Source organism: Idiotropiscis lumnitzeri, chromosome 8 (genome assembly GCF_059441095.1).
Source record: "Idiotropiscis lumnitzeri isolate Australia: NSW breed Sydney's pygmy pipehorse chromosome 8, RoL_Ilum_1.0, whole genome shotgun sequence".
Taxonomy (NCBI): domain Eukaryota; kingdom Metazoa; phylum Chordata; class Actinopteri; order Syngnathiformes; family Syngnathidae; genus Idiotropiscis; species Idiotropiscis lumnitzeri.
Window position 1 is genome coordinate 11,273,199 of NC_142398.1, and position 26,333 is coordinate 11,299,531.

General features: G+C 44.5%; 1 protein-coding gene across 2 annotated transcripts in view; it reads left to right on the top strand.

Annotated features, from left to right (window-relative positions):
* The window catches only part of sdk1b (sidekick cell adhesion molecule 1b), a 285,070-nt gene that overhangs the window by 166,236 nt on the left and 92,501 nt on the right, over positions 1 to 26,333 (top strand). For both annotated transcript variants that reach the window (XM_088302023.1, XM_088302024.1), the window contains 8 exons: positions 5,101 to 5,203; positions 12,555 to 12,730; positions 17,130 to 17,213; positions 20,437 to 20,631; positions 20,970 to 21,086; positions 21,515 to 21,682; positions 24,007 to 24,109; positions 24,217 to 24,390. In XM_088302023.1, the coding sequence (XP_088158149.1) occupies positions 5,101 to 5,203; positions 12,555 to 12,730; positions 17,130 to 17,213; positions 20,437 to 20,631; positions 20,970 to 21,086; positions 21,515 to 21,682; positions 24,007 to 24,109; positions 24,217 to 24,390 (1,120 nt within the window). The remainder of the gene's footprint in view (positions 1 to 5,100; positions 5,204 to 12,554; positions 12,731 to 17,129; positions 17,214 to 20,436; positions 20,632 to 20,969; positions 21,087 to 21,514; positions 21,683 to 24,006; positions 24,110 to 24,216; positions 24,391 to 26,333) is intronic.

The window sequence follows — 26,333 nt, forward strand, 5'->3', positions numbered from 1 at the left end:
ACACACGAAGAACTGCAGTAATATAGTATTAGTCATCTTTTATACAGAGGATAAAGAATTTATGAAATTTTTGTTTGTGTTCTTGCTACCATGTGTGTTCAAATATAAGTTGTTTAAAGGTTTATAACAACTGCGACATTGATGGAAATTTCATTAGTGTGTGTTTGCGTTATGGCATCTAAAAACACCAAGGCAAAGTTATGTGGATTTTCTTAAATTTTGTTAGTTTTATGTTAAGTTTGATTTTTAAGATGCACGCTTTCTTTGTGTTCATATTATTAAAAGCTGTGAAGAGGATGTGAAGTCATTAGCATTCAACGCTAGCACGAGCTAGCATGGAGTCAACTGGCAAGCGTAGTCTCTCGAGTGTTTTTATCAAAGGTTGAGTGTTTTTATAAGGTTGTTATGCTTTCGTAGGACGGACGCCGACCACATGGTGTTTCTCATTCGCTTAAAGAGCAATCCAATATATTTTGATGAAACTTCTCGACTCTCCTTGTCGCGTCTTTGCAGGGAGCCGTTCGAGCTGGCGCAGCGTGCGCACATACACAGAATTAAAAGCAAAATAACTTTTCCTGCCATAATCTCAGCGTAAAACCTGGAAAATGTTTAAACAGTGAAAAAGGAGTATTGGGCGAATGAGGGATTCTGCGCTCCCGACGAGATGAAATAATATTTCCCCAGAGGGGGAGGCTGTTCACAGTGGAGACAGGAAGGAAGATCACAAATCCATATGGCATTTTGCTTCTCCTCCGCTTGCACCATCTTTTACTCCGGCGAGACGACGGCCATCTGCAATACTGCGCTCGACACGCTCTGTCTGCCTCAGCCGAGCACTTTTAGTCACCTCCTTTCACCCTCCCTCGGGATTCCGTCTGCCTCCCTCTGTCCGAGCTAACAGGCTGTCACCTTTAGCGCCTTACTCGGGGCCACTGTCAACGTTTAACACGGCCACCGATGTCTGCTTGTCTGACCTCCTCTTAATGACTACCCTCCATCTCGCTCACCTGCCACAGGGCCCCACCCACTTTTTTTTTTTTTTTTAAATCACTACATGTTGTACGACATATTGGCCTTTGAACGATGAGAAGGTCTTGTCTGTATGACTCATGAAGATATCCACCCTTCCACACAGCCATCCATAAAAATGTCACCAATTTGAAAGAAAAACAACCAACATGTGGAACTTAAAATTAACTAAAAAATAAATAAATAAAAACAACTCTCAGCAGATTCAGAGGCCAATCCAGTGTAGTATTTGTCAGCCATCTTAGAATTAGTCTTTTGGATAAATATTTTTATTAGTTTGTTAGTTTTAGTTGACAAAAACCCAAAAGGCTTTAGTAAAAAGTTTGAGTCGTTTAACAAATGCTCATCTTCCTTTTGACAAAATACAACTATGTTAAGAGAATGAATGGCATTAACTAGCAAACAAAAGCAATTTTTGTAAGAATGCTGCTAGCATTACAGCGTCCAGGTGCTGTTCAGATGTGAAATGCTAGTTGCGAGTCACGGGCGCCTAATGCAGGCTTGTGACCCTGTGATGCAGTAATTAATGGTGTGAAATCATTTTTGACCCATAATAAGTTTGGGGCCATTTTGTGAATACCTTTGCTGCAATGAAATATAGACTTGAGCTATTTATGTTTAATACACAGCACTTATGAAATAAAACGGTTACGTTTTGATTGGCCAGCTGAATATCTCCCTTATAGCATTTAGCCTAACCAGCACTTCACTTTCACTATACGAGGAAAAAAATATCAAACCAAAAAAAATAAAAGCAACTCTGAAAATTCTGCACACACTGCAAGCTATCTGCTCAGCAAAGAATGAGTGTTTCGAATGAGACAAGCACATGCACGCTGATGCACATACACGACACCAGATGTGTATCACCTTGTAGAAAGCAGTGAAACGGTGTCAAAATGTTGTTGCATGCTTTGAATGAGAAAATATAGTCTAGTCGTGCAAAAGCAGAAAGTGTTTCCAGGCATGAGTCGACGACTACCGTTAGCATTCAAAGCTAGCCACTAGCTAGCAGGCTGCCAGCTGGCTGACTGCACTAATTAAATTAGGAAGTGTTTTATTGATGTAACTTTTCCCAACACTTTCTGCCCCACGTAGACATATTTTGACAGACCGGAATAGAAAAAAAAGTAAATGATTATATAAACAGCTCACCATTTGAGCTGAATGTAGCTGTTGTAATTACTGGGAGCTGTGCACTTGCCACTTGTCAACGAGCTGGTCACAACTTGGCCTGATCTTTTTTTTTTTTATATTTTAAAAACCTCCAAAGGCTTGTCTTTTAACGCGGGATGCTTGTTACCCACGTGCTCAAGCAGTTTTAATGATTCCATTGCCTCAATTGCGAGTGTGTTGCGACACATAAAAACAGGGATGGGCAACTTAAATGCTGATGGAGGCCGAAATGTTTTTTGTATCAATGCCACTATGAGGCCACACACTTCCTAATCTGACGGTTGAGAAAAATGATATTTAAATGTGGTCAAAATATGTGCATGCATGCAAAATATGTACTCTTCATAGTCTGGATTGTATTTTCAATACATTTTTCAATCCATGTATAAAAAGATCCACTATCTGACTCTGAACCCAACTACAAAGGGTTTGAAGCAAACAACAAAATAACCACATACTGTAATTCTGTTTCCAGTGCAAAGGGCTCTCGCATAAAAAAATATCATCCAAGGACGGCACAAGACTGCTGAGCAAGAAAATAACATTTAGCGGAAGAAATAATTTTGTTCAGAAAAATCAATATAGTCAACATGTTAAGATTATTGAAGTACCGTGTTTGTCCTGGATGGCATTCTCAGAATAATATTAAGCCTACAATACTCATGATGAATAGATGTTCATGGATGATAGGGGAGCGTAATAGCCATCTAGTGGTGATTTAATGTATTACAACTTAAAACTACAGTCGACCCCTGCATATTTGCAGTTCGGAACATGCCGATTTACATATTCGCAGATTCATTTTCTTTTTTTTTTCCAATATTTTTTCAATATTTGTGATTTTTCCTGCTTTATTTACCATTTTTTTGTCTCCCGTGTTTATCAGGATTTTCTGAAGAATATTTTGGGTTTGTTATTAGATTGAGCGTGTTTGGTGCATCCAAGTCCTTGTATAGTATATTGTTCGCTTGGAAGGTGGAGGCTCTGCTTTTAGACCATTACTTGGCCTGTTGTCGCTATGACGATCAAGTGTGAAGTACTTTCAGAAAAGTATTTTGCCGCATTTTGCTGAAAAACGCCATAACAACGGCAAAGAGCAGTTAACAGGACAATGAAAAATACAGTTGAATGACTGACTGGCGACTCTGCCTGAAATAATCTTGCTCGCCAGAGATAGCTGGACATACGCATTTTCATTGTAAAGTGGGTTGCTAGGGGTTTAATTATGAATCTGGATGTGTTGCGTTATAAAAAAGAATTCAAATAAACGACTGAAAGTACCAGTATGCTTAAAATAGTTTGAGCCGTTGGTATTACACAAAAGACAATTGGCCAAGTTTACTTCACACTTGATCTTTATGTATTAGCTCTCTGTACCGTTAATAAAGGATTTATGATCGTTGGATCCAGACTAATTTGAGTTCATTCATTTCTGGACGGAAATATATATATTTATATATATATATATATATATATATATATATACATATATATATATTCAATGATAACAAACTTCCGAGCTCCATGTTCTCAAATGTTCTTTTTGTGTCACTGCCCTTACCTTCACCATTTCTGACTCAACCTTTACTCAAAAGTTAGAGCACCAGTGGGTGTCACTGACAAGGTGCTGGCATGTTTAAATCAATGTGAGCGTGAGATTGTGTGTGTGTGTGTGCGTGTGTGTGGTGATTTGGCTGCTTCATTGAACCCGCATGTCTTATTCCCTGTGACAGCGGGATATGATTCTTTGGCTCTCGTGAGTGACTCCCAAAGAAGGAGGAGGAATAAAGAGCTGGGAGTCAATTACCACCTTTTTGGTCCTTCGCTTCAAAGGGGAGATGAAAAGCGCTCCTCACCTCCATCTGCGTTAACCTCCCCCCATCACGATGCCCCCCCCCGCCTCACAATTCCTCACATTCTGATGCCAACATCCCCATCCAACTCCTGTCACAGTCGGCCTCTTTAATTCATTCATCCTATTTCTGACTGATTGCAAATTTGCATATTCATAACTACGTAGTGCTTTGGCCAATCCAGTGACGTTCATATGCATGTGTATGCGTACACCCCACTTCTTTTCGTACTAATTCTGTTGAGCACATTATACACTTTTCAAGCTGTGATGAATCCTATTGAGTCTTTTATTTCTTTATTTGTTTTTACGAGAGGCCATTTGGGTCATAAATCATCTTCTTTGTCGCTCTTTCTCTGACACACGCACATCATCACCATAATCTCTTACTCTCACCACCATTTATTTTACCAGTGGCGACATAATTCATTCTTTAAGCACACCAGTGTACTCTTTTTCATGTTATCAACTGGAACACATGTGTTGTGTTATTCTCTCTGCAATTCATCATTACTACCCTGACGAGTGTGGAATAGTTTGGAGGAAGAGGGCCAATCTTGAGTATTTAATTATTTATTGCACAAATAGAAATATGAAATCTGCGAGTAGTTGATGCCCACTCCAACAAAAACAGCAAATATGTGAGTTTTACAGTGAATAATGGAGGATAAAATGCATGAAAATGTTGAACTGCGGTCATTCGCTGTAATCCATCTCAGGATTAGAGAAGCACCGTGCACACGTAAAAGATCCCATCATACATCTCATTTTATGTCATTTTAATTTGCCACATCAGTGGAAAAAGAAATAAACCGCTGTAGAATATAAAAACAACCAACTACTTGTCAGAGGTGTCGCCATACATTTTTCAGTGGGGTGGCGGGGCCTTTCGAGTTTGCATTCAATGCAATTGGAATTGTAATTCCATTTCATTAGCTCACTTCAAAAAAGGGAAATAAAAATGTGTACGAGAAAAATATAACCAATGTCGTGCATGCCTGAGACTATGATGCTTGTGTGAACCACTATCATCTTTCCGGCAGATTCGGATGTCGAAGCTGATACTCCAGCCATTGTGATCGGACCTAAAGATACAACCGTGTTGGCAGGGACCAAGGCCACGCTGGAGTGCATCGCTAATGCCAGGTAAATTTGAGAGACATGACATTGTCACGTCACGTCACGACATGAATTTGTCTTCCACTGAGGCCATGTTGTTTCTATATCTAACACACCAGAATGTCCAATGGCCAAATAACCGTTTATGCGGCTTGACCCAGCTTCAAAAAGATGTATTTCATCAGTGTTGGGCTGCTGGCTGACTGTGTTCAAATCAACAGGTGATAAGATGCTCATGCTCCCAAAGCGCGCTTGAGTGTTTGTAGAAGGTTTTCGCCGGATTGGCTTATTGAGCCACTGTCTGTCTGGCTCGTGTGTGTCTTGGCGCTGCTCTTTTCAAGATGCACAGAACAAGTCAACACACTCACTGATAGACGACGCGCATATCAGCCAATGGGACGTAACTGTTAAAAAGATTGTGTACGCAGGGGTCAGTTTGTAATACACCACACGTCACATGACAAATGGGAACTACATTGCACTCATGTAATAACATTTTAACTTAGCGAGAGAGTGCCGTGAATTGGTATAGGTATTAATAATCACTACGTCGATTATATAATATTAATTAATACTCCTAAGCCATGTTTAGTCAAGAGTGCTGGTGGAAGATTTATTAGAATTTGAATGTCAGATTTAGGAGGAGCAGTGTGTTTTTTTATTATCGTGGTCTACGGACAGCAGACCAGCAGACACAGTTCTTGAGGTTGCATGGGAGTTTGCTAAACCGCTCTCCATGTACTTGGAGAAGGACGCAGGGTCGTGGGTCCAAGGTGGTCTCCAATTGCCGACGTCACATGCACAACGGACTCCATCATTCGCAAGGGGGGATCTTGCAGTTTGCAAATGACAATTTCATGAAGCCCAGAAAGTCCATTTCTGCTTCCGCAATGTCAAGTTGTGTGTGTGCTTCGGCAACCTTGATTTTAAAGGGAATGAGGAGAGCCGTTTCTATTGGCCAGGATCGGCTCGGTTCCATCCCCACAACAGCGCAAACGCCCTCGTCCACCTGTGCGAGTATAGGAAAATACCCCAAAAAATAAAACTCCACACATGCCTAAAATTAAACTGCACTTCTGCTTGACTTGCACGAAAATTGGGCTTTGTGTCTCTTGGCTGACCTGGAAATGCTACATGTGTCATGACCCGTGTCTGCCACGTCAGTGTTTTTGTTGTTATTTTCTTCCCTCCTTCCTGCCATGTGCTTTTGTTATTGTTTTCGTCACCTCCCTTCCATGTGCACCTTGTTTTTGTTTTGTCAGCTGAGAGGGGCGTTTCCCTCTCAGCCTTTTCGTTCTCACCAGCCACGCACCTGTTCCCAGTTCATCATCACGCACCTGTTTCTCATCTGCTCCCTTGATCACGGTTTATTTAAACCCCCCAGACCGACACCACATTGTCGGGTCATTGATCATGCTGCCGCATTTCTCCTCTGTGTCTCGCTTGTTGCCGCATTTCATGTACTGCCACGACCACGTTTATTACCTGCCCTGTTGATGCTCTCTAGTTTCCTTATCCTTGTGCCCGTTCAGTCTTGTTTAGTTGCCTTTTGTTGTTTCTTTGTCCACGCCCCGTTGTTTGTCCCTGCTGAGCTCCGGAATAAATCCCCTTTAAGTTTCACCTACCCCTGCTTCCTCGCTTCTTGGGTCAACCTCCTCATCGCCGCAAGGCGAACGTTGACAGAATGACCCGACCTCGAAAGAAGGACCCAGCGAGGGGCTCGCGGCGGCGTCATGGACACTGCCGCACGGACCCCCCCCACCAACCCGCCGATCAGCTCAGCGCCACGTCTGCCACGCTACCCGCTTCCCCAGATTACGAGGACTTGTTCGAAAAGACCGCCTACCTTTTGGACTCCCGCCGCGCTGAGCTGGGCGCACGACTGGCCCAGATAGCGGAGCAGGTGGCCTCGATCGCGGAGAAGGGCGCCGCCGCGGTACCACCACGGGAGACTATCATGGAGCTGACAGCTCAGATGGTGGAGCTGGAGGTCAAGATGGTGGAGAGCATGAGGCTGGCACAGCTGGCCGACCGACAGCTGGCTGAAAGGCGTCCCGCCTCCACGTCATCTGCAGCAACCCACGTCGCCTCCACGTCCGTAGCAGCAACCCACGTCGCCTCCACGTCAGCTGCAGCAATCCATGCAGCCCCCACGTCAGCTGCACCGACCGTGCAGCCTCCGGTGCCTGCCCCTCACCAGCCTGCCGACCAGCCCCGTACCTCGTCTTCCTTTCACGGTAACGCCCTCGTCTTCCTTCCCGACCTTCCTCCACACTGTACCATTGATTCCGATTACGACGACAATTTTGATCACCAGGCCAATTCACCCACTCACGCTTTAGTTGATAATGATTTAGCAGATGATTCTGAGCACTATGCCCCGCACGTTTTTGTCGACTCGGATCACGAGTACGATGCAGACCACATCTACGCCTTGTTAGACGCTCAGCGCCACCCGGACACAGTTAGTACCAGTCACTTTTTCCCCCCCGAACCATTCCTGACACCTTTTTCGTTTGAGTCTTCCAAGACCACCTCCCAATCCACCTCGCGCACTTCACGTCCCAAATCACGTAGATCACGGCCACGTCGTTCCCCTCGTTCACCATCGGTTTTAGCACCTGCTCACGTTCCCCTGGCACCCCCTAGCTCGCGTTCACCAGCCCCTGTAACCTTGGTCCCGCGTGTTCCCCATTCCCCTGATTCCCTATGGCGGCAGGCTGATAGGGATCAGGGCCCCCGGTTCGGCTGTGACCGGACCGACTGCTGCATCCGGCCCTCTGTCGCCCCCCCGCCAGCTACTGAGCTTTGTCCCGGCTCCTCTCCAGCCGCAGCGTCCCATCCCGGCTCTCTGCCAGCTGCTGAGCCCCGTCTCAGCTCCCCGCTAGCTGCTGAGCCCCGTTCCGGTTCCTCCCCAGCTGCTGAGCCCCTTTTCGGCTCCCCGCCAGCTGCTGAGTCCCGTCCCGGCTCCTTGCCAGCCGCAGCGTCCCGTCCGGGCTCCCTGTCAGCTGCTGAGCCCCGTCTCAGCTCCCCGCTAGCTGCTGATCCCCGTTCCGGCTCCTCCCCAGCTGCTGAGCCCCTTCCCGGCTCCCCGCCAGCTGCTGAGCCCCTTCCCGGCTCCCCGCCAGCTGCCAAGCCCCGTTCCGGTTCCCCGCCAGCTGCCGCGCCCCGTGCCGGCTCCCCGCCAGCAGATGAGTCCCGTTCCGGCTCCCCGCCAGATGATAAGCCCCGTCCCGGTTCCCCCCGAGCTGCTGGGGCCTGTTCTGGCCTCCCGAGAGCTGCTGACCCCCGCTCCGGCGCCTCGCCAGCGCTTCAAGTTCCTGTTCCGGCGGAGCACGTCCTGCGTCCGCCACAAGTCCCTGTTCCGGCGGAGCACGCCCTGCGTCCGCCACCAGTCCCTGTTCCGGCGGAGCACGCCATGCGTCCGCCACAAGTCCCAGTTCTGGCGGAGCACGTTCGGCGTCCGCCACAAGTCCCTGGTCCGGCGGAGCACGCCCTGCGTCCGCCACCGGTCCCTGGTCCGGCGGAGCACGCCCTGCGTCCGCCACCAGTCCCTGTTCCGGCGGAGCACGTCCTGCGTCCGCCACAAGTCCCTGTTCCGGCGGAGCACGTCCTGCGTCCGCCACAAGTCCCTATCCCGGCGGAGCACGCCCTGTGTCCGCCATCAGTCCCTGTTCCTGCGGAGCACGCCATGCGTCCGCCACAAGTCCCTGTTCTGGCGGAGCACGTTCTGTGTCCGCCACAAGTCCCTGTTCTGGCGGAGCACGTCCTGCGTCCGCCACCAGTCCCTGTTCCGGCGGAGCACTCCATGCGTCCGCCCCAAGTCCCTGTTCCGGCGGAGCACTCCATGCGTCCGCCCCAAGTCCCTGTTCCGGCGGGGCACGCCAGGCCTCCGCCACAAGTCCCTGTTCTGGCGGAGCACGTCCTGCGTCCGCCACAAGTCCCTGTTTCGGCGGAGCACGCCATGCGTCCGCCACAAGTCCCTATCCCGGCGGAGCACGTTCTGCGTCCGCCCCCAGTCCCTGTTCCGGCGGAGCAGGCCCCGCGTCCGCCACAAGTCCCAGTTCTGGCGGAGCACGCCTTGCGTCCGTCACAAGTCCCTGTCGCGGCGGAGCACGCCCTGCGTCCGCTACCAGTCCCGGTCCCCGCTACGCCCGGCCCGCCGCGGCTCCAAGTCCCGTTCTCGGCGGCGTCCGATGAACCGCCGTCGCCTCTCGCCTCTGGCCCTGCGGTGCCAGATGAACCACCGCCACTTCTCGCCTCCGTGTCGGCGGCGTCCGACGATCCACTACCGCTCCAGATTCCTGCCTCAGCGGTGGACGATGACCAGCCGCCGCCTGCCGCCCTTGCCTCGGCGGCATCCGACGAACCGCCACCACTCCACGTTCCTGTCGCGGCGGGGCTTGACAACCAGCCGCCGCTCCACTTTCCTGTCTCGGCGGGGTTCGAGGACCAGCCGCCGCTCCACCTTCCTGTCTCGGCGGGGTTCGAGGACCAGCCGCCGCGCCACGTTCCGGTCTCGGCGGGGTTCGAGGACCAGCCGCCGCTCCAAGTTCCTGTCCCGCCGGCACTCGACGATCATCCGCCGCTCCAAGTCACGTTCTCGTCGGCTTCGGATGAACCGTCACCGCAAGAGGTTCCTGTCCCGCCGGCACTCGACGATCATCCGCCGCTCCAAGCCACGTCCTCTGTGCCCTCCGATGAACCGTCGCCGCTCCAAGTTCCCGTCCCGCCAGCGTTCGACGACGAGCCACAGCTCCACGTTCCTGCTTCGGCGGGGCTCGACGACCTGCCGCCGCTCCACGTTCCTGTCTCGGCGGGGTTCGACGACCAGCCGCCGCTCCACGTTCCTGACTCGGCGGGGCTGGACGACCAGCCGCCGCTCCACGTTCCGGTCTCGGGTGCGCCCGGACGTCCGCCTGAATGTTCACGGGGGGACTTATTGATCGGGCCTCCCGGACGCCCGCCCGAATTGCCCCGTCGGGACTCGCTGGTCTGGCCCCCTGGACATCCGCCAGACCGGCCTAGTTCGCGGGCCTTGGTCCTGCCTCCCGGACGTCCGCCCGAATGGCCCCGTCGGGACTCGCTGGTCTGGCCCCCTGGACATCCGCCAGACCGGCCTAGTTCGCGGGCCTTGGTCCCGCCTCCCGGACGCCCGCCCGAATGGCCCCATCGGGACTCGCTGGTCTGGCCCCCTGGACATCCGCCAGACCGGTCTCGTTCTCGGGCGGTGGTCCCACCTACCGGCCCCCTTCCGCCCACCCTCGTTCTTGGACTTGGTTTCGTTTTGACTGTTTTCGTTTGGGACGTCTGGAATCCGTCCCTTGAGGGGGGGGTACTGTCATGACCCGTGTCTGCCACGTCAGTGTTTTTGTTGTTATTTTCTTCCCTCCTTCCTGCCATGTGCTTTTGTTATTGTTTTCGTCACCTCCCTTCCATGTGCACCTTGTTTTTGTTTTGTCAGCTGAGAGGGGCGTTTCCCTCTCAGCCTTTTCGTTCTCACCAGCCACGCACCTGTTCCCAGTTCATCATCACGCACCTGTTTCTCATCTGCTCCCTTGATCACGGTTTATTTAAACCCCCCAGACCGACACCACATTGTCGGGTCATTGATCATGCTGCCGCATTTCTCCTCTGTGTCTCGCTTGTTGCCGCATTTCATGTACTGCCACGACCACGTTTATTACCTGCCCTGTTGATGCTCTCTAGTTTCCTTATCCTTGTGCCCGTTCAGTCTTGTTTAGTTGCCTTTTGTTGTTTCTTTGTCCACGCCCCGTTGTTTGTCCCTGCTGAGCTCCGGAATAAATCCCCTTTAAGTTTCACCTACCCCTGCTTCCTCGCTTCTTGGGTCAACCTCCTCATCGCCGCAAGGCGAACGTTGACAACATGAGCCCCAAGGAGGAGCTGGGGAGAGGGAAGTCAGGGCTTCCCTGCTGAAGCTCCTCCGTGAGACAAGCAGAGGAAAATGGTTGGGGAAATGGATATTATTAATCATTAACATGCCATCAGTCAAGAAGTGGCTCTCCCATGATTATCCTGTCCATCAATAGAACACCCTCGAGTGCTTTGCTAATGCCAATATATTTATAGAATAGCTGTATTATCTTATATAATACGGCTTACAGTATAATATAAGCTCTGACGCTGTATGAAATCTTTTACATGCAAAAATTGGTGTCATTGGCATTTGCTCAAATTTGAATGTAAACAAGCGGCTGTAGTTTTCTCTCGCTTCGCTTTTACTCCATTTCCGCTCTTGTCCCTCTTGACATCTCAGCGATGCATTCCTCTGGCCAACTACATCATATTGGAGAATCTCCTTGGAGTTTTGGCGAAGACAAATTCCAAAAGTCCGATAGGCCGATGTTTTCCGCTGAAACAATAGGAGGGTGGGAAGTTTGAGTAAAAGAGACAACTTAGCTGTTGTAAACGGGCTGGCAATTCATAGGCACACTCAATAACAAGCGGAAATATTATCCACCATAAAAGGCCACGGCTAAAACCCTGTAAATAGTTTAAAAAATCATGCAAATGAACACTAGAAAGAAAGAATATAGAGGAGCAGACTACCAACCATGAGCATTAGCATGATCATCGTTAGCATTCATCTTACAGGTCTTTTGAGTCTTTCTGGTTAATTAACAATGAACACAATGAACGTTTTCAGTTTATTGAATTAGTACTGTGTACCGTCGTCATTAAGTCCATTTGAGGCAGAGTCATGAATATTTAAGCTTCCATCAACGCATAAAGGCAATGCTGTCTAAAGAGGGTATTAAGTAATGGATTTATGTGTTTTGCAATGCAAATTTTATGAATGTTTGTAATTACTGCTAAGAACATGGTTGTTGTTTTTTTTCCCCCTTTCAATTAAAAGTGTATTGCACAAGTAGTCATTTAAAAAGATAACAAAGCAGATATGAGCTGTATCTTCATGAATATAATGACTGCTGTCTTACAAAAACAAGAGCAAATGTAACCTCTACGGGGGCGTAACATAGTATTTATTTATTTATTTATTTATTCAATACTCACATATGGCCACTTTAATATATCAAATTTTTCGCCAGGTCTGATGTTTGTGCAATTTGGTGAGTTTTTGATCATATTTAGGCCCTCAAAATGTGAATCCTTTCGAATAATAATATTAATATTAACAATAGTAATAATTTCTTCAGAACCAACAGTGACCTTGCAGTGGTCTAAAAACTCAAATTTAAATGAAATTCCTTTTCTGATCTGCAGCACCTTCATGCAGTCAACTTGTGACTCCTCCTCCATACACACTGTCATTTGTGCCTCATTCCATAGGCAAAGTGATACGTTTCTTCTGTTCTTCTTTGTTCTCGCCACTTCATTCTATTTTCCTCCTCTTCAGAGATGTGGACAGCCTGCTGGTAGTGTGGAAACGCGAGGGGCGTCACTTGGCTAGTGGGCGTCAGCTGGTGATTCCCGCCCCGGCCTCCTCGGATGGTGGAGAGTATGTTTGTGAAGCGCGGCTCGGCAACAACACCGTCAAAGCTGCTGAGGCCAGGGCGCAGCTCACTGTGATTGGTACGCAAAAAACTTTTTTTTTTTTACACATCGACTCTTTACAACATAAGACATTTAACACCCCTGAAATCTAAAAATAATATTATTAATAATAATATGCATTATTCTATCGTAATGTTTAACTAACGGACAAAAACCTTTAAATGTTTGGCTGTATTTAATGTCTGAATTGTACGTTTTAAGGGACAAAAAACAGAATTGATTTTATTCTTGATGCATGTATTTTTTATTTAATTGGCTGATTAATCGGTTGTCAGGAATTTCTTCAGCCAAATATTGGAATCAAATTCAGCCTCAAAATTTAATCCATCAGTTGGTACCATTTACTATTATGTGGTAATTGCCACACACTTTGCAATCACTGATATATTTTATACAATACAAAACATCTTTTCTATGGTGGCATCACAAAAAAAAAAAAAACTTTTTAAAAAAAGTTAAAACATGCTTGCAATGTACAGTAACTCCAACTCACTAAAGGCTTGTGAGATGGCCGGTGACGTCTAGATTTTTTTTTTTTGTGAAACTACCGTGCTGCTGGACTTGATCAACTGTAAAAAAATACAACCCAATGAAGAGTGAATTTCCCCCGAGAATAAAAAGTATCATAAATCAAAAGGTAACTTGTCGCTGGAAATTGCAAATGTGCACACTGCCGGTATTGAATGTCCACCATGGGACAACTCCCGCTAAATCTCTTGTCCATCAATAAAGTACATATATGCAGTAAATCGACGCATGTGCGGGTGTGTACACGGTTGAATTTCTCACGTTAAACGTTATAGCAAAATCACACCATGGACACACACGCCTGTTTGGCCGACAGCTAAATAATCCCCCCCCCCTCGAGTCACAAATCAATGCTGACGAAAAAATAAATAAATAAATAAAGGCAGTGGCACAGGAGCTCTGTCACATGTGGTGGCTGTCCTGGATATTTGTGTGTAAATAGAAAACAACAGACCCTGGCAGCCAACGCTTGATTGATGAAGCGCTCCCTCCTACCCGCGCGTCAGCGTCTTTTTTTTATCTATTGGGATTGTCGAAGCGTGGGAGCACCTTAACGCAAACAGAGCAAACTAGCGATGCCGATAGAATTCTCACTAGTCACAAAGGACCTGCCGGAGTGTGCTCGCCCTTTTCATAATCGGTGCGCCCCATCACTGGCTCGAGATGGGTTGATAACATCTGCAAACGTTCTGATTTTCAACATCTGAACCAACCACCAATAGTTATAAATATCCAATCCAAAAAAAACTGGAGTATGATGTAGTACTAGCTTTGACCTGTGGGAGGCAGTACAATACAACAGGGAATCCAGACTGCTGGCAAAAAAACAACAAAACAAAGAAGAAGTTATTTTTGTCATATTTGAAGAAAACGTTTCGCTTACCCAGAAACTACAATGCGGTTGTTTTCTTTTCCGTTCTCATTTCTGTTGTGGCCATTGACGTAAGGCAACATCTAGTTGGTTTTCATAATTAATCTGTTCCAAAAAGTCTGACTAAAACCAAATGTTAGGAAACCCAGGCAAGGCATCTTAATTTGCCGAGCACATTAAATACACAATCAACTCAATGTGCTTCACAATATCAAAAGTATAACATTGAAAAGCATTCCCAAAAAAAAAAACAGTTACAGACATTCAAAAGCAAAGAATCACAAAGTCGACAACTTGATTTGTGAAAAGAACACACAGTGACAAAATTTACAATAATTTACAAAAAAAACTAGTCAATGGCATTCAAAATCAAAGAACTAAAAAATAGCTTTTGAACATGACTAAAAGAACGTTCGAATGTTGAGTTACAGGGATTTAAAAAAAGGCAAATTTTAAATCTTTTCCATTAGGGGCTGCCTGCACTTCTTTTGGCATCTTATTTTCCATGCAGCATAACAATTAAATGCTGCTTCACCATGTTTAGTCTGGGCTCTACTAATTGCCGCGAGTCAGCAGTCCTCAGAACCCTTCTAGGTTTTCAATAAGGAGTCTGGCAAAATTGTGTTAGGCCAGCTGCATCAGTATTTAGACGTGATCTGTCCAGATCTACATTGAGACTGACTTTCTGCCACAAAATTCACTGAACATATTTCCTGGAGCACACCAGCGGGGGAACCGCTCTGCCAAATAGGCAAACGCGAACAGCCAACCTTGCGCTGATATGAAAATCAAGATACACCTGTGTTTGTGCCCCAGTGCAAGTGCACTGTCTATGAAAATGGAGCGCTTCTTTGGGGAAGTGCTGCACCTCATAACACGGCAACGATTCACCGTACTTAAATTCGGCTGGCAAAATATAACATACACAAAGGAAACACAGACATGGGGCATTTCCGAGGAAAGATTTTTTTCACGTTTCAAATTCATCATGTGCTAATGTCAAGTCGTAATGACTATTCTAGCAAATCTGACAAAAAAAAGTATATAGAGCGTATATTTCCCCCCTTCAAGGCCAAGAAAGCTGCGAGGCATCACTGATGAATAGTAATGCTCTGTTTCTAATATGGACTCAATAGACCTCATGAATGCTGTGAAATTAATTTCTATACAGAACTGCATGTGTGTGAAGGGGTCGTGTGCGTGCGTGCGTGCGCGCGCCTCAAAGGTCTTCATTATTCAGTCGCATTTCTATTCTGCCCACTAATCGGAATATGTATGACACGGGCGCTGGTGTGTTGCGTTGCCGCCACGAACAACAATAGATCTGTTGTTGTTTTCCCGCTGCTTTGCTGCCTCACAAGTGGGACGTCAGCTGAAGCGTCTTGAAACCCAAACTAGCAAAACAAGTCCAAAAAAAGACGTTCGGCTTTGTGTGCGCGTGTAAGTGTGTCTTGGTCCTTGAAACTCACCTGACCTGCTTTATCACTGTCACACCAACAGACTCTTATTAATATTTATTTATTTATTTATTTTTTTACCATCAAGCGTTTGTGTTCCATCGCGGCACGCTTCACCAGTCAAAATCACACGCAACTCCAACTGCGTTCAATAAATACACAAGACGGGCCTCTTGTGCTTTCAAGGCGAAACACAAAGCGCAACTAAAAAGCCGGCATAGTCAAATAGAATAAATGTAGAAGCCTCTAGTTCCCTGTACGCCATCATAAACTTACACTTTCTGTGTGTCTTGCTCAGATTCCGCACAGTGGAAGAAGACTTTTTGATGTATTTTTCTGTCAAAGATATTCAAATGGAAGTGATCCACACATCTTCTTTCAACTGTGGAGTTTAACAATGATAAAAGCGCACACAGGCTTACAAAGGAGCAAGAGAAATGTGAAAAGGGGACAAAAAAAAAGTATGATTGCCACGTGAAAAAAAAAAAAAAAAGTTGCAATACCATGACAGAGAGGTCATCGTGTTGAAGGAAAATTGTTCATTTTTAAAAGGAGAAAAATAAGTTTGTCTTTTTACTAAAATAATGTTAGAATAGAATAAATGGGCACAATTGTTAGTTTCTAATATTAACAGAAAATAGTGACTGTATTTTAGTACATTGATTTGGAAAGTAGGATTTTTTTTGGGGGGGGAGTTGTGGTTATACCAAAACGACATAGTTGTAACAATATGTGAAAAGCGTATTTAAAGAAAATAAATTAAGAAAAAAAAATGTGGTAAAATCTGACAAGAATTATTTTTTTTTTACACCAAGAAGTTTGCATTTTACAAAAATAAAGTTGAAATTTTACAAGGATACGTACAAGGAAGACCAACTCACAACGGTATTTAATTTATATATTTTAAGAAAATAATTTAAGAAGAGAATAAAAAGACATTTTTGCTGGGCCCATTCACTCACAATTCCAGTCTTTATTTACTCTTGGTATATTATGACATATTTGTAAAAAAAAAAAAAAGACAGTTATCTTTTCACATTTTTAAAATTTTCCTCATTTCAGCATTGTTAAAAAAAAGAAACTTGCTTCCTTTAGTGATGCAATGTTACCCACAATCCGGTAACATTTTCTTGTAAAGTAATAATACGTTTATTTTCACATCACCAACAACTCAAATATCAACAAAATCCTTTTTTTTTTCCCTTTTCAGCATTGCGTCCATATCCCATCATCATCCCTCCATATCGCATGTCTTCCATTTGATTATTAGTGTGTATTTTAACATTTAAATGGCTACCATCAATCCGTTGTTCACCCAAAATGGGAGTTATTTTTAGCTTCGAAGGACTGCTTCTCCGCTTTGAGGAATGACTTCTTTTTTTTCCGCTTTTAAATGATTGACTTTTCCATGCCTTTTTCTGACAGGCCAGTCCATGTCGTTCAAATATCTCATTTGCTAAAGGAAATAAACCCGCTTTGATATGTATGTCGCTTCGACTCGGATATCAAGGCGCATTGTATACAATATGTTAAATGATCCTGTTTTGCATTTTCTCTCCAGAGCCGCCTTCTCTGAACGCTCAGCCCCAGCGGAAGATCTTTGCTCTGATTGACAAAAATGTGGAAATTCCCTGCTTGGCCTCAGGTACGTTGCATGTGTGTTTTAGCAGATATGAGCTCTATTTCCTCTTACATTTCCTAAGCATTCCCTAAATGGGTCCAAGATCAGTTTTTTTATAGAGTGACTGTCAGAGTAAAATACTTTAAGCTGTTTGATTGGTACACATTTGCGTGACATATATGATTTATTTATTTATTTAATTTTTGAGATGGAGGGTGGGGTCTAGTACATATGTCAAACACAAACATCCATCCGTTACTTGGACCGCTTGTCATCACAAGGATGGGTGTTCGTCAACGTGTGCCCTCCGATTGGCTGGCAACCAGTTCAGGGTGTCCCCCGCCTACTGCCCGAAGATAGATGGGATAGCCTCCAGCACCCCCCGCCAACCCTAGTGAGGAGAAGCGGTACAGATAATGGATGGATGGATTCTTTATCCTCTGTGAAAATAATAAAATAAATAATAATAATGGAGTAACTTACTGAGTGGTAGTTTGTTAATACTCTCTATTTTATGAAGTATAACATGATAATGGGGCTAATTTCCTTTCATAAAATCATGAGCAAAAATTGTTTTTGAGTGGATTAATTTATTTCAAAGATGAGTGTTTTGAGTTACCCGCGAGAACCAATCAAACTCGCATTTCAAGGCGCCTCGGAATTTCGCCAATGTCCCTGCTTGTGTTTCTGTGTGCTTTGAGAACACCAAAAATGCATTTAAGCAACAGGCGCGGATTAAAACAGTGACATCAAAGCCCATTGTTCATGACAGCTGCTAGAAAGTGGATTACACAAAGATTATTTCATGTGTAGGATTGGACACGGCTTTGAGGAAAAAAAAATAAAAAAAGTCAACATTCTTGCATCTGTCAGATGCGGCGGCGAGCAAGTTTGACGGTCCTCGTCGATACTGCGTCGGCGTCATTAAATAGGCTGAGCGCCTCGGGGTGAGGGCAGGGCGTAAGAGTGACAGGCATGGAGGGACGAAGAATACTTTATATGAGTTTGCGGAAAGTTGGACGCCAACGGATTGAGGCGGAATGTGAAATTGTTACCATGGCGTGTCCTCACGCACACACATACTCTGTACAAATTGGTATGTAGAGCTGATGGTAATTACATTAGCCCGGTGCCCGTCACATTTGATATGCGTGTCAGGTAGGTTATACTGTAGATATTTGCTGCTATAATTTATTCAGAGTGTTTTTCAGCTGCCCCCGCCACCCAGACAGAGACTGCAATCAATATATTATTAGCAGTCATTATGTCTCCATACATATTAATAGCAGCAGAGAGCAGGGAAACAGATTGTCGCAGCGATGGAGGGTTTGCACAGCTCGCAGAGGTCAAATGTTTTTTTAATTGTGTCCCAATTGGATACGCTGACCGAGGAGTGTTTGCGTGTGCAGAACACAGGTCAAAGTTACACGTGAAGCTCGTGCACATTTTTCTTGTTTTGAAATGTACTTAAAAGCTTGGTCCAAAAAAATGTTTTTTCTGCTTCAAGTTTGAGAAAATTAGGACTTTTGTGGTTCAATCTGAGGGTCTCTATGAAGCGAAATTAAATGTCTGCCGTAAATTGGACAAAACAGAGAGTAGATTAAAAGAAAATCAAAAGTTCATTAAAAAAAAGCTTCAAATTGTGAACGAGTTGCTTAATTCCAACACAAACATCAGTTGCACATGATCAAAATGTGTTAGACTAAATTCCTTTTCACGGAAAAGTGGAGCATTGCATCAGGTTACCACATTTTAATCACGAGCAACTAGAAATAAAATAGTTTTTTTCAGCGTTGAAAATGTTACTTAATTTGAACATGCAAATTAAATTAAAATTGATTTTTCCTTTTTTACTCAGAAACATATTTTAATTGTGTGCAACCGAAAATGAAGTAGTAACTATTTTTTTCTCTTCTATTTTTGTATAATTGAGCAAAATGTATTTATTAGTCACTTGGCACTTGAAGCTGTGCTATCAATCACCAGCAAACAGATAATTTTTCAAATAGCATCACTGCTTCCAAGGTAGAATTGCTATTTTTATTTGAATTGCCTTTCTTACAATCAAAATCTCATTGCGAGATGTAAGTGATCCTTGTTAACCTGAGTAGAGGATTTCGTAATCCTTGCTCTTATTGTTTTCAACCCACTTGCGTTCAAAAACTCATTCAGTGAACTCAACGTGAACATCAAAACTCACACAGTAATGTTAGTGAAGGATAAAAAATTAAATAGGCATTAACTACTTTGTACTTAATTCATCTTTTATTCTCTTTTTAAATAAGGACAAGTTGCTGCGCTTCGCCAGCTATTAGGAAAGATCACACAAACTTTTGTCTTTTGAAATATTTATTTCTAATCAAAGACTCATAATTTGTTGCACTGGATGATGAGCATTTAGTTTCAATAGGCTGTTCTCTTTTTACCGCAAAAGAAATCACAAGACAAGACAAATGGGGAGTCTTTTGCTAAGATCTCATCTTGTCGAGTTTTTCAACAAGAGTTTGGATTCTTTCTTGTCACCAACATGCCCGACCTACAGTCATGCTTTTGGGATGTTTATTCTTCAGAAAAATAAACCGTTCCAAAAAAGAGGCAATGTTAACTGAAAAACTTCAGGCTTCGGATAGGAAAAAAAAAACAAAAAAAAAACAGGACAAGATGACTACAGCTTATGTGGCGGGCTAGTCAGCAACCACGTTGTTATTGTAATAAAAAACAAATTATGCTATTTGTTTTTACATACCCTCTTAAAAAAGTTTGCCCCTGTGTTTTTAAAGTGTAATTGCACATCCACTTCAGTAGGTGGCAGTGGCACTCTACTTTTTTAAAAATCTTTCCTGGTACAGACTAAAAAACAAGTAACATACTGTATTTCTTTTTTCATTTTTTAATGTTAATAAATATACAATATAATGCAGAGGTGTACTTATAACAAGTTTATAGTCAAATTATAATTACAGCCATCCTGACGAGTTTGGGGCATGTGAAATATTTTCTTCTCCCTGGGGGCAGCGGGGTAACAGAAATTTGTGAAGCACTTATTAGATAAGTGATTAATTAACTAAATTAATAAGTTTAACGAGTTTATGTAGTCATTCATTTCAAAACTATTAAAAAAAAAACAATTAACACATACTTTTTTAGCCGCTACAACCAATGACCTGGCCCACTTGTTTATTAACGAAAAAACAAATGTGTCCTAAGAGCATTTGCCCATCCCTGGTCTAAACTATTGTTCGTACAGGTGTGCCTCCGCCCAGGTTGGAGTGGTACAAGGACGCTGTGCCTCTGTCCAAGCTGGCCAACCCTCGCTACAAAGTCACAAGCGCGGCGGGCCTGACGGTGCGGCGAGTGCAGCCGGGGGACGGCGGCATCTTCCAATGCTTCGCCCGCAATGCCGCCGGAGAGTCGCAAGCCCACACGCAGCTTCTCGTCTCCAGTGAGTCCTCCAAACGACGCTGTCATTTCGCACGCCGTCTCCATTCATTCTCCAACCGCCACATGTCTCTCGTCCCTCCCGCCACCACCGGTTTCGCATGGTTAATTAACCGAGGGCTGCCGTTGATTTCTCATTTGCGAATGTTTGGCTCCCCTGTGCATTTGTGTGTTTTCATCAGTCTCTATAGACCTCAGTGAATGTCTGAGAATCATTCACCATAAGTTCCCAGAGCGCTCCCCTCTGCATCATCATCTTCATCATCATCACGCCGCAACGGCATGGCAACCTTCCTCCTATGTCGTCTTTGCTCCCAACTTTGTCCTCTCACTGCATTTCAGATGCACCTCCCACCTTTACTGTGCGCCCATCCGACAAAACCGTGACTGAAGGGAACCCAGCCTTGTTTATATGCCAGACGAGTGGCGCCCCAAAGCCTGCTGTCACCTGGAGGAAAGGTAACATGTACACAAAGATAGAGACACACTCCAACACCGGGTCAAAAATTTAAGAAAGTGCTTCTGAGCGACGGGGCCGAATGTGACTGAACTGGACAAATTACACTTGGCGACTCACACTCACACACCTGGCAATTGACCCACGCAACAGAAAAACGGCAACTTCTGGTGTTCTGACCTAGAAAGAGCATTTTCAGGTGCCACATTATGTATATATTTTTTAAATATAGAATTAATGCAAGATATTATATTGCACTTAACCCACAACCCTGAATTAGACCACCCCAAAGTCGTGACGCGGCAGACATTACTTTACGTTATTTATTTTCCAAAGTTACTGAAAGATGAAAGGGCCACATGCAGCTCGGGATCCATGGCTTGCAGAACTCCTGCTGTGGGCTAATGAAGTGTCTCGTTCTCTGTCGTAGGCTCGCAGGTGTTAGCAAGTGGTTCCGTGCAGGTTCCCAGGTTCACACTCTTGCAATCAGGCAGCCTGCAGGTTCAGCCCGTCAGCTTCCAGGATTCGGGAGAATACACTTGCATCGCTTCCGACTCGGAGAGGACCATCAACGCCACGGCCAAGCTCACCGTCTGGAGTAAGTAAGACTCTTGGCTGTTGGCTCTTGCTCGGTTGAACTTTTTTCGAGATGTCCATGAGGCTCAATGGGAATTCATGGAATGTCACGTGACATGAGCAAGTCTATCCAGACCTCCCAAAAATCATAAAAAGTCCCAAACCAAAATGGGAATATAAATATAAATCTATAAAATATAATATAAATGTGGCCCTTACATCCTTTGAATTTTCTTTATTTGGCCCTCGAAGGCAAAGGTTTGGACACCCCAGCAGGTGGCCAAACAGAGCAGAGCCTGAACCATCGCCAAAGTGTAATTGAAGTTAACTTTGCATGCTTTGAGTCATTCTTGCTATCAGCAAACTGATGAAAGTGTAACCCCTTTGGCGGAGGTAAAAAGAAAATAATGAAACTCAATTAGTGCTTTGTAGAGCGCCAAGATCTGCCAACAACCTTCATTTGGATCTTCCTCACAGTAGCCTAAATGTTGTTTTATTTCTTGATAAAGGGGGGCAAATGCTTTCTTCAATCGGCCTTGACCACGTTTAGTGGGAATACATTGACGTAAAATCATATTTCATTGAAGAAACTTTGAGGGGCGTGACGTCCTTGGCGGAGGAGCACCGACTTGAAATCCTTCAATATGTATCCGTTGCAGACGCGGAACACTAATTAAGCCGTCGCTGTCGGGTGGCATTAGTTCAGCATAGCAAACAGCCGCGCGATTGCCGATCGATGAGATGGCGAATAAATCATGTGATTGGCCGGGCAGGAGGACGACTGAGTGGCCGCTAAACGTATCGATTGGCTCATTTTTACATTTATTCTGCCAGCTTCACATTAAATACTGCTGGATTCGATTAGGACCGCGGCCTGCGGGATGCTCGCCGTCAGTGCTTCTTTGATGGGTGATTCATCTAAATCGTTGGTGTGCGCAGTGAATGAGCCGGTGACGTCCTGGCTCGTGTGCCTTTTTATTCCCTTTTCATGAGTGGGATTGAAGACGATGTACTCAGCACTTTTGAGACAACGACAAGCATGACGAGGAGGTCTGTTTCGAGCAGATAACGCACGTCCTTGTACCGTTGTGCTCCACTAGTTCCTGGCTTAAATGGGGCCTAATTGATTTTTCACCAGTCAGGGGTAGTCTTGCGTACACGTTTCGAATAACACAGCATCATGTTTAACAAATCTACTTAAAGCCTTGGACATTTGTCAATTTTGTTTTTGTGTCCTCAACGCAGAGGTTCCCAAATATTTTTACACCACCCAAAAAAGAACAAAATGCTCAGCTCTTCCAGTGCAACCAACATTCAACTTTCCGCATAGTGGACATGAAAACTAAAGCAGAAACTTTATTTCAGAAAATTATATTTACTATTATTGTAACATTATGCGTAGGAAAACCAACCATTCCTAAAGATTCAATGAAAACATATTGAACTGAAATCATGATGAGCCATATTAGGCAGTGATTAATTTTAGATATCATCAATGGAATGACTTTTAGCATTGTAAAAGCAGAGTTTTTGAAAAACAACGCTCATTATTTGGACTTGTGCTGGATTTAAAAAAAAAAAATAATTTTCCATAAATTATAACTGACTTCACACGTTATGCTAGATCTTGTCACTACGTAAAAGTAGCGTCTCCAAAAAAAAGTAACCGCCAACGAACATGAAAATGCCTTCCATATGAAAGTCAAATTGGTATTGCGTGAAATCGAAAATCAATCAAAGTGACTCGAACATTCAATCAATCGACTTTGGAAATTTGAATTGATACCACGCCCTAATTTGGAACCACGGTTGTTTTTCTGCTTGTGTTGTTTCCTATTCCCAGCACTAAATACATGTGACTAGTGAATCTCAATGGGTCGTACGTGGGCTCCCTCTAGAGGTCTGCAAAGAATTACCAAATCAAATCAAACGAAATTATGCCTAATATGAGTTTGTTTGTTTTTGGGTTTTTTTTCTTTTTAATTCAGCACCATGGATTTTTCGACTGAAGTTCAGTTGTATTTAGTTTTTTGGACGGACATTTGCCTTTACTGATATCTTTTTAAACCTATTTATTTTTAAATATTTCGGTATAAATTTTCTTGAACCTAAAACACTGTATACGCCGTTCATTTTGATTGAATCAGTCAAGTGTTTTCTTTTCCTCCATTTAATTACGGTGTTAATGTTGGCTTAAAATCATTACAATTACACTGCGACATTATTTTAATGTCACGGTTCTTGGTGAGCTTTTTTTTTTTTTTAGGGCTAGGTCTAAAATTTTCAAGAACCTCTGTTTTAAATTATTGTTTTACTCCCGAGTCTAAATACTGTGTTGTTTTCCAGGTCGCACCGTCATCTCTGTGCCCCCGTCTGACCTGCGTGTAATCAAAGGCACCACGGCTTTTTTGGCCTGCAATGCTACGCATGACCCCAGAGTCAATGTCAGGTACCGGCTTATTAGTTTGAGCGTGGAAGCTTATTGCAGTCCGTTGTCCATGCAGGAGTCTTTTAAATAAACGCATGTGCATGTGTGCCGGCTCCTGCCTGTTGCAGCTTCAAGTGGGAGCGAGGCGGTGCGCCCATCCTGACCACCAGCGGGGGGCGTGTCTCTGTACGCCAAGGCTCCCTCACTATTGGCCAGACTTGGTCAGGTGACATCGGGGATTACACGTGCACTGTGACCTCGCAGGCCGGCAACGACTCCCGCTCAGCACGCTTGGAAGTCATGTAAGTGTTGCCGATGCAAATGCAAAAATGTGCTTTAATTATGAGTATGTGGAACATCCGTCAGAAAATCGACAAAAATATTGATTATCCCTTATAAAACCGATCTTGCAAACGTCTTATTTTGAAAACAAAAAAACACAAACAACAGTCTTCTTTAGAGCAGGATGACATCTGTGAAGATTGTATTTACTAATTAGAAGATTAAATTCTGGGAATTTCGACAATCTTACGGGTTCCACAAGTTCTCTCTAATGAACCCATTATCAAAAATAATTATGTATTAATTTGACAATCCATTAGGTGCTGATTAATCGTTGCATCTCTACTTTCTGTTGGACAGCAGCCATGTGCTAAAATATTGATTGTGCATTCATCAAATAAGCAGATTGTCTCTTTTCTTCCTGCTAATCACTCGCAATGCTTACGTCTGCAACCAATAGTGTGCATGTCTACCTTAAACTTTTGCAGTTCTGGGTTCAATCGCTGCTCTGGGCTTCCTGCGAGGAGATTGCCATTTCTCACCGTTCTTCATGGATGGAGATTATTAGGCAGCCATACGGACATGAGATAATATAGCACTGTCTCAAATATACATCAGAATGGTTTAGTTTTTTTTTAATAATTGCTTTATGTGCAAATGTGTCACAAAGTATGCCCCCCCCCCTCCTAATGAGGCACTAATATTAAATCATGTCACATGCATATTTCACCCACCAAACCTCATTAAGGCCACTGTGACAGAATGCTCGCAGGTAGGGGCCATTATGTATTAATAAGCACTTGTATGATGTATTTCTAAACGATACTTATGCTATATTAATACAATTGCAGGGCAGCCGAGTGAGCGGGAGGGCAGGAACCCGGTCCGCATTCTTTGGTGCGAAAGTGAGCAGAGAGGTTATGTTAGTTGAAGTGGCTCCATGTTTACGCCTATGAAAAAAAAAAAACGGACGGCAAATTAGGGATCTGGCGTGCACGTGTGTGCGCGCGTGTGACAGTGACATTCTCGTTAGCTCGCTATCATCGGGTCACGGAGGCTAACAGACGCTGGCGGCTGAGGAGACAGACTAATTACCAGCAGGTTATTGGTTCACCTCTCACAAGGCCAATCCATGCGTTCGTCACTCTCAGGGTGTGCGCGTGCGTGTGCGCGAGGCCTCAGCGGGGGTAAAGCGCTCCAACATTCTCTATGCTCATCCATTAATTAATGCCGTCATGTCAGCTGTGAGAAGAAAACATCAATCTCATTTCCCCATTTCCTCCTTTCTCTTCCTTGCATCCTCTCAGAGCGTCGCCACCTTTAACATCGCCTTCATCTGTCTGTCTTCATCATCCTCACATTGACTTCATTATTGAAATATCTAACGACTCATAAGCGACAACAAAAAGAGACAGGTTAATGAGGGGGATGGCAGGAAACCGTCGATGCATCGATTTTCCATGGCGCTTTTCGTGCGAGGGTCGTGGGTGGGCTGCAATGTAGCCGAAATGATTTTGAGCAAGAGCTGAGTGGCTGATGTGCCGGCCACTGATCAAATCGTCCGCAGTTAACGAGTTCATTATTTGCCAGAACACGCTTGTTGAAGTTATTGCTTGTATCCAATTGAAGTTGCCTATCTGATGTATGGTGACCTTTATTTAATGCAAGCGAGCAGTCCCCTCACTTTTGTGTAAATAAATATTTTCAATAAACTCCACTAAGGGGATAACACGTAGCTACAATGTGAAGTTACTAGTCTATAGTTTGCATAACTGTGTAGTGTCCCCTCAAAATCGCTCAGCACACAGACAAAAATGTCTACTGGCATCAAAAGCGAGTACACCCCGAAGCGAAAATGTTCAAATTTGCTTACATTTGCCATTTTCCATCTTTGGTGTCATTTGTCTCCTGATATGGGTGTATGCCAATGGGTCACATGACTTGATTTTTGTTGAGTTAGGTC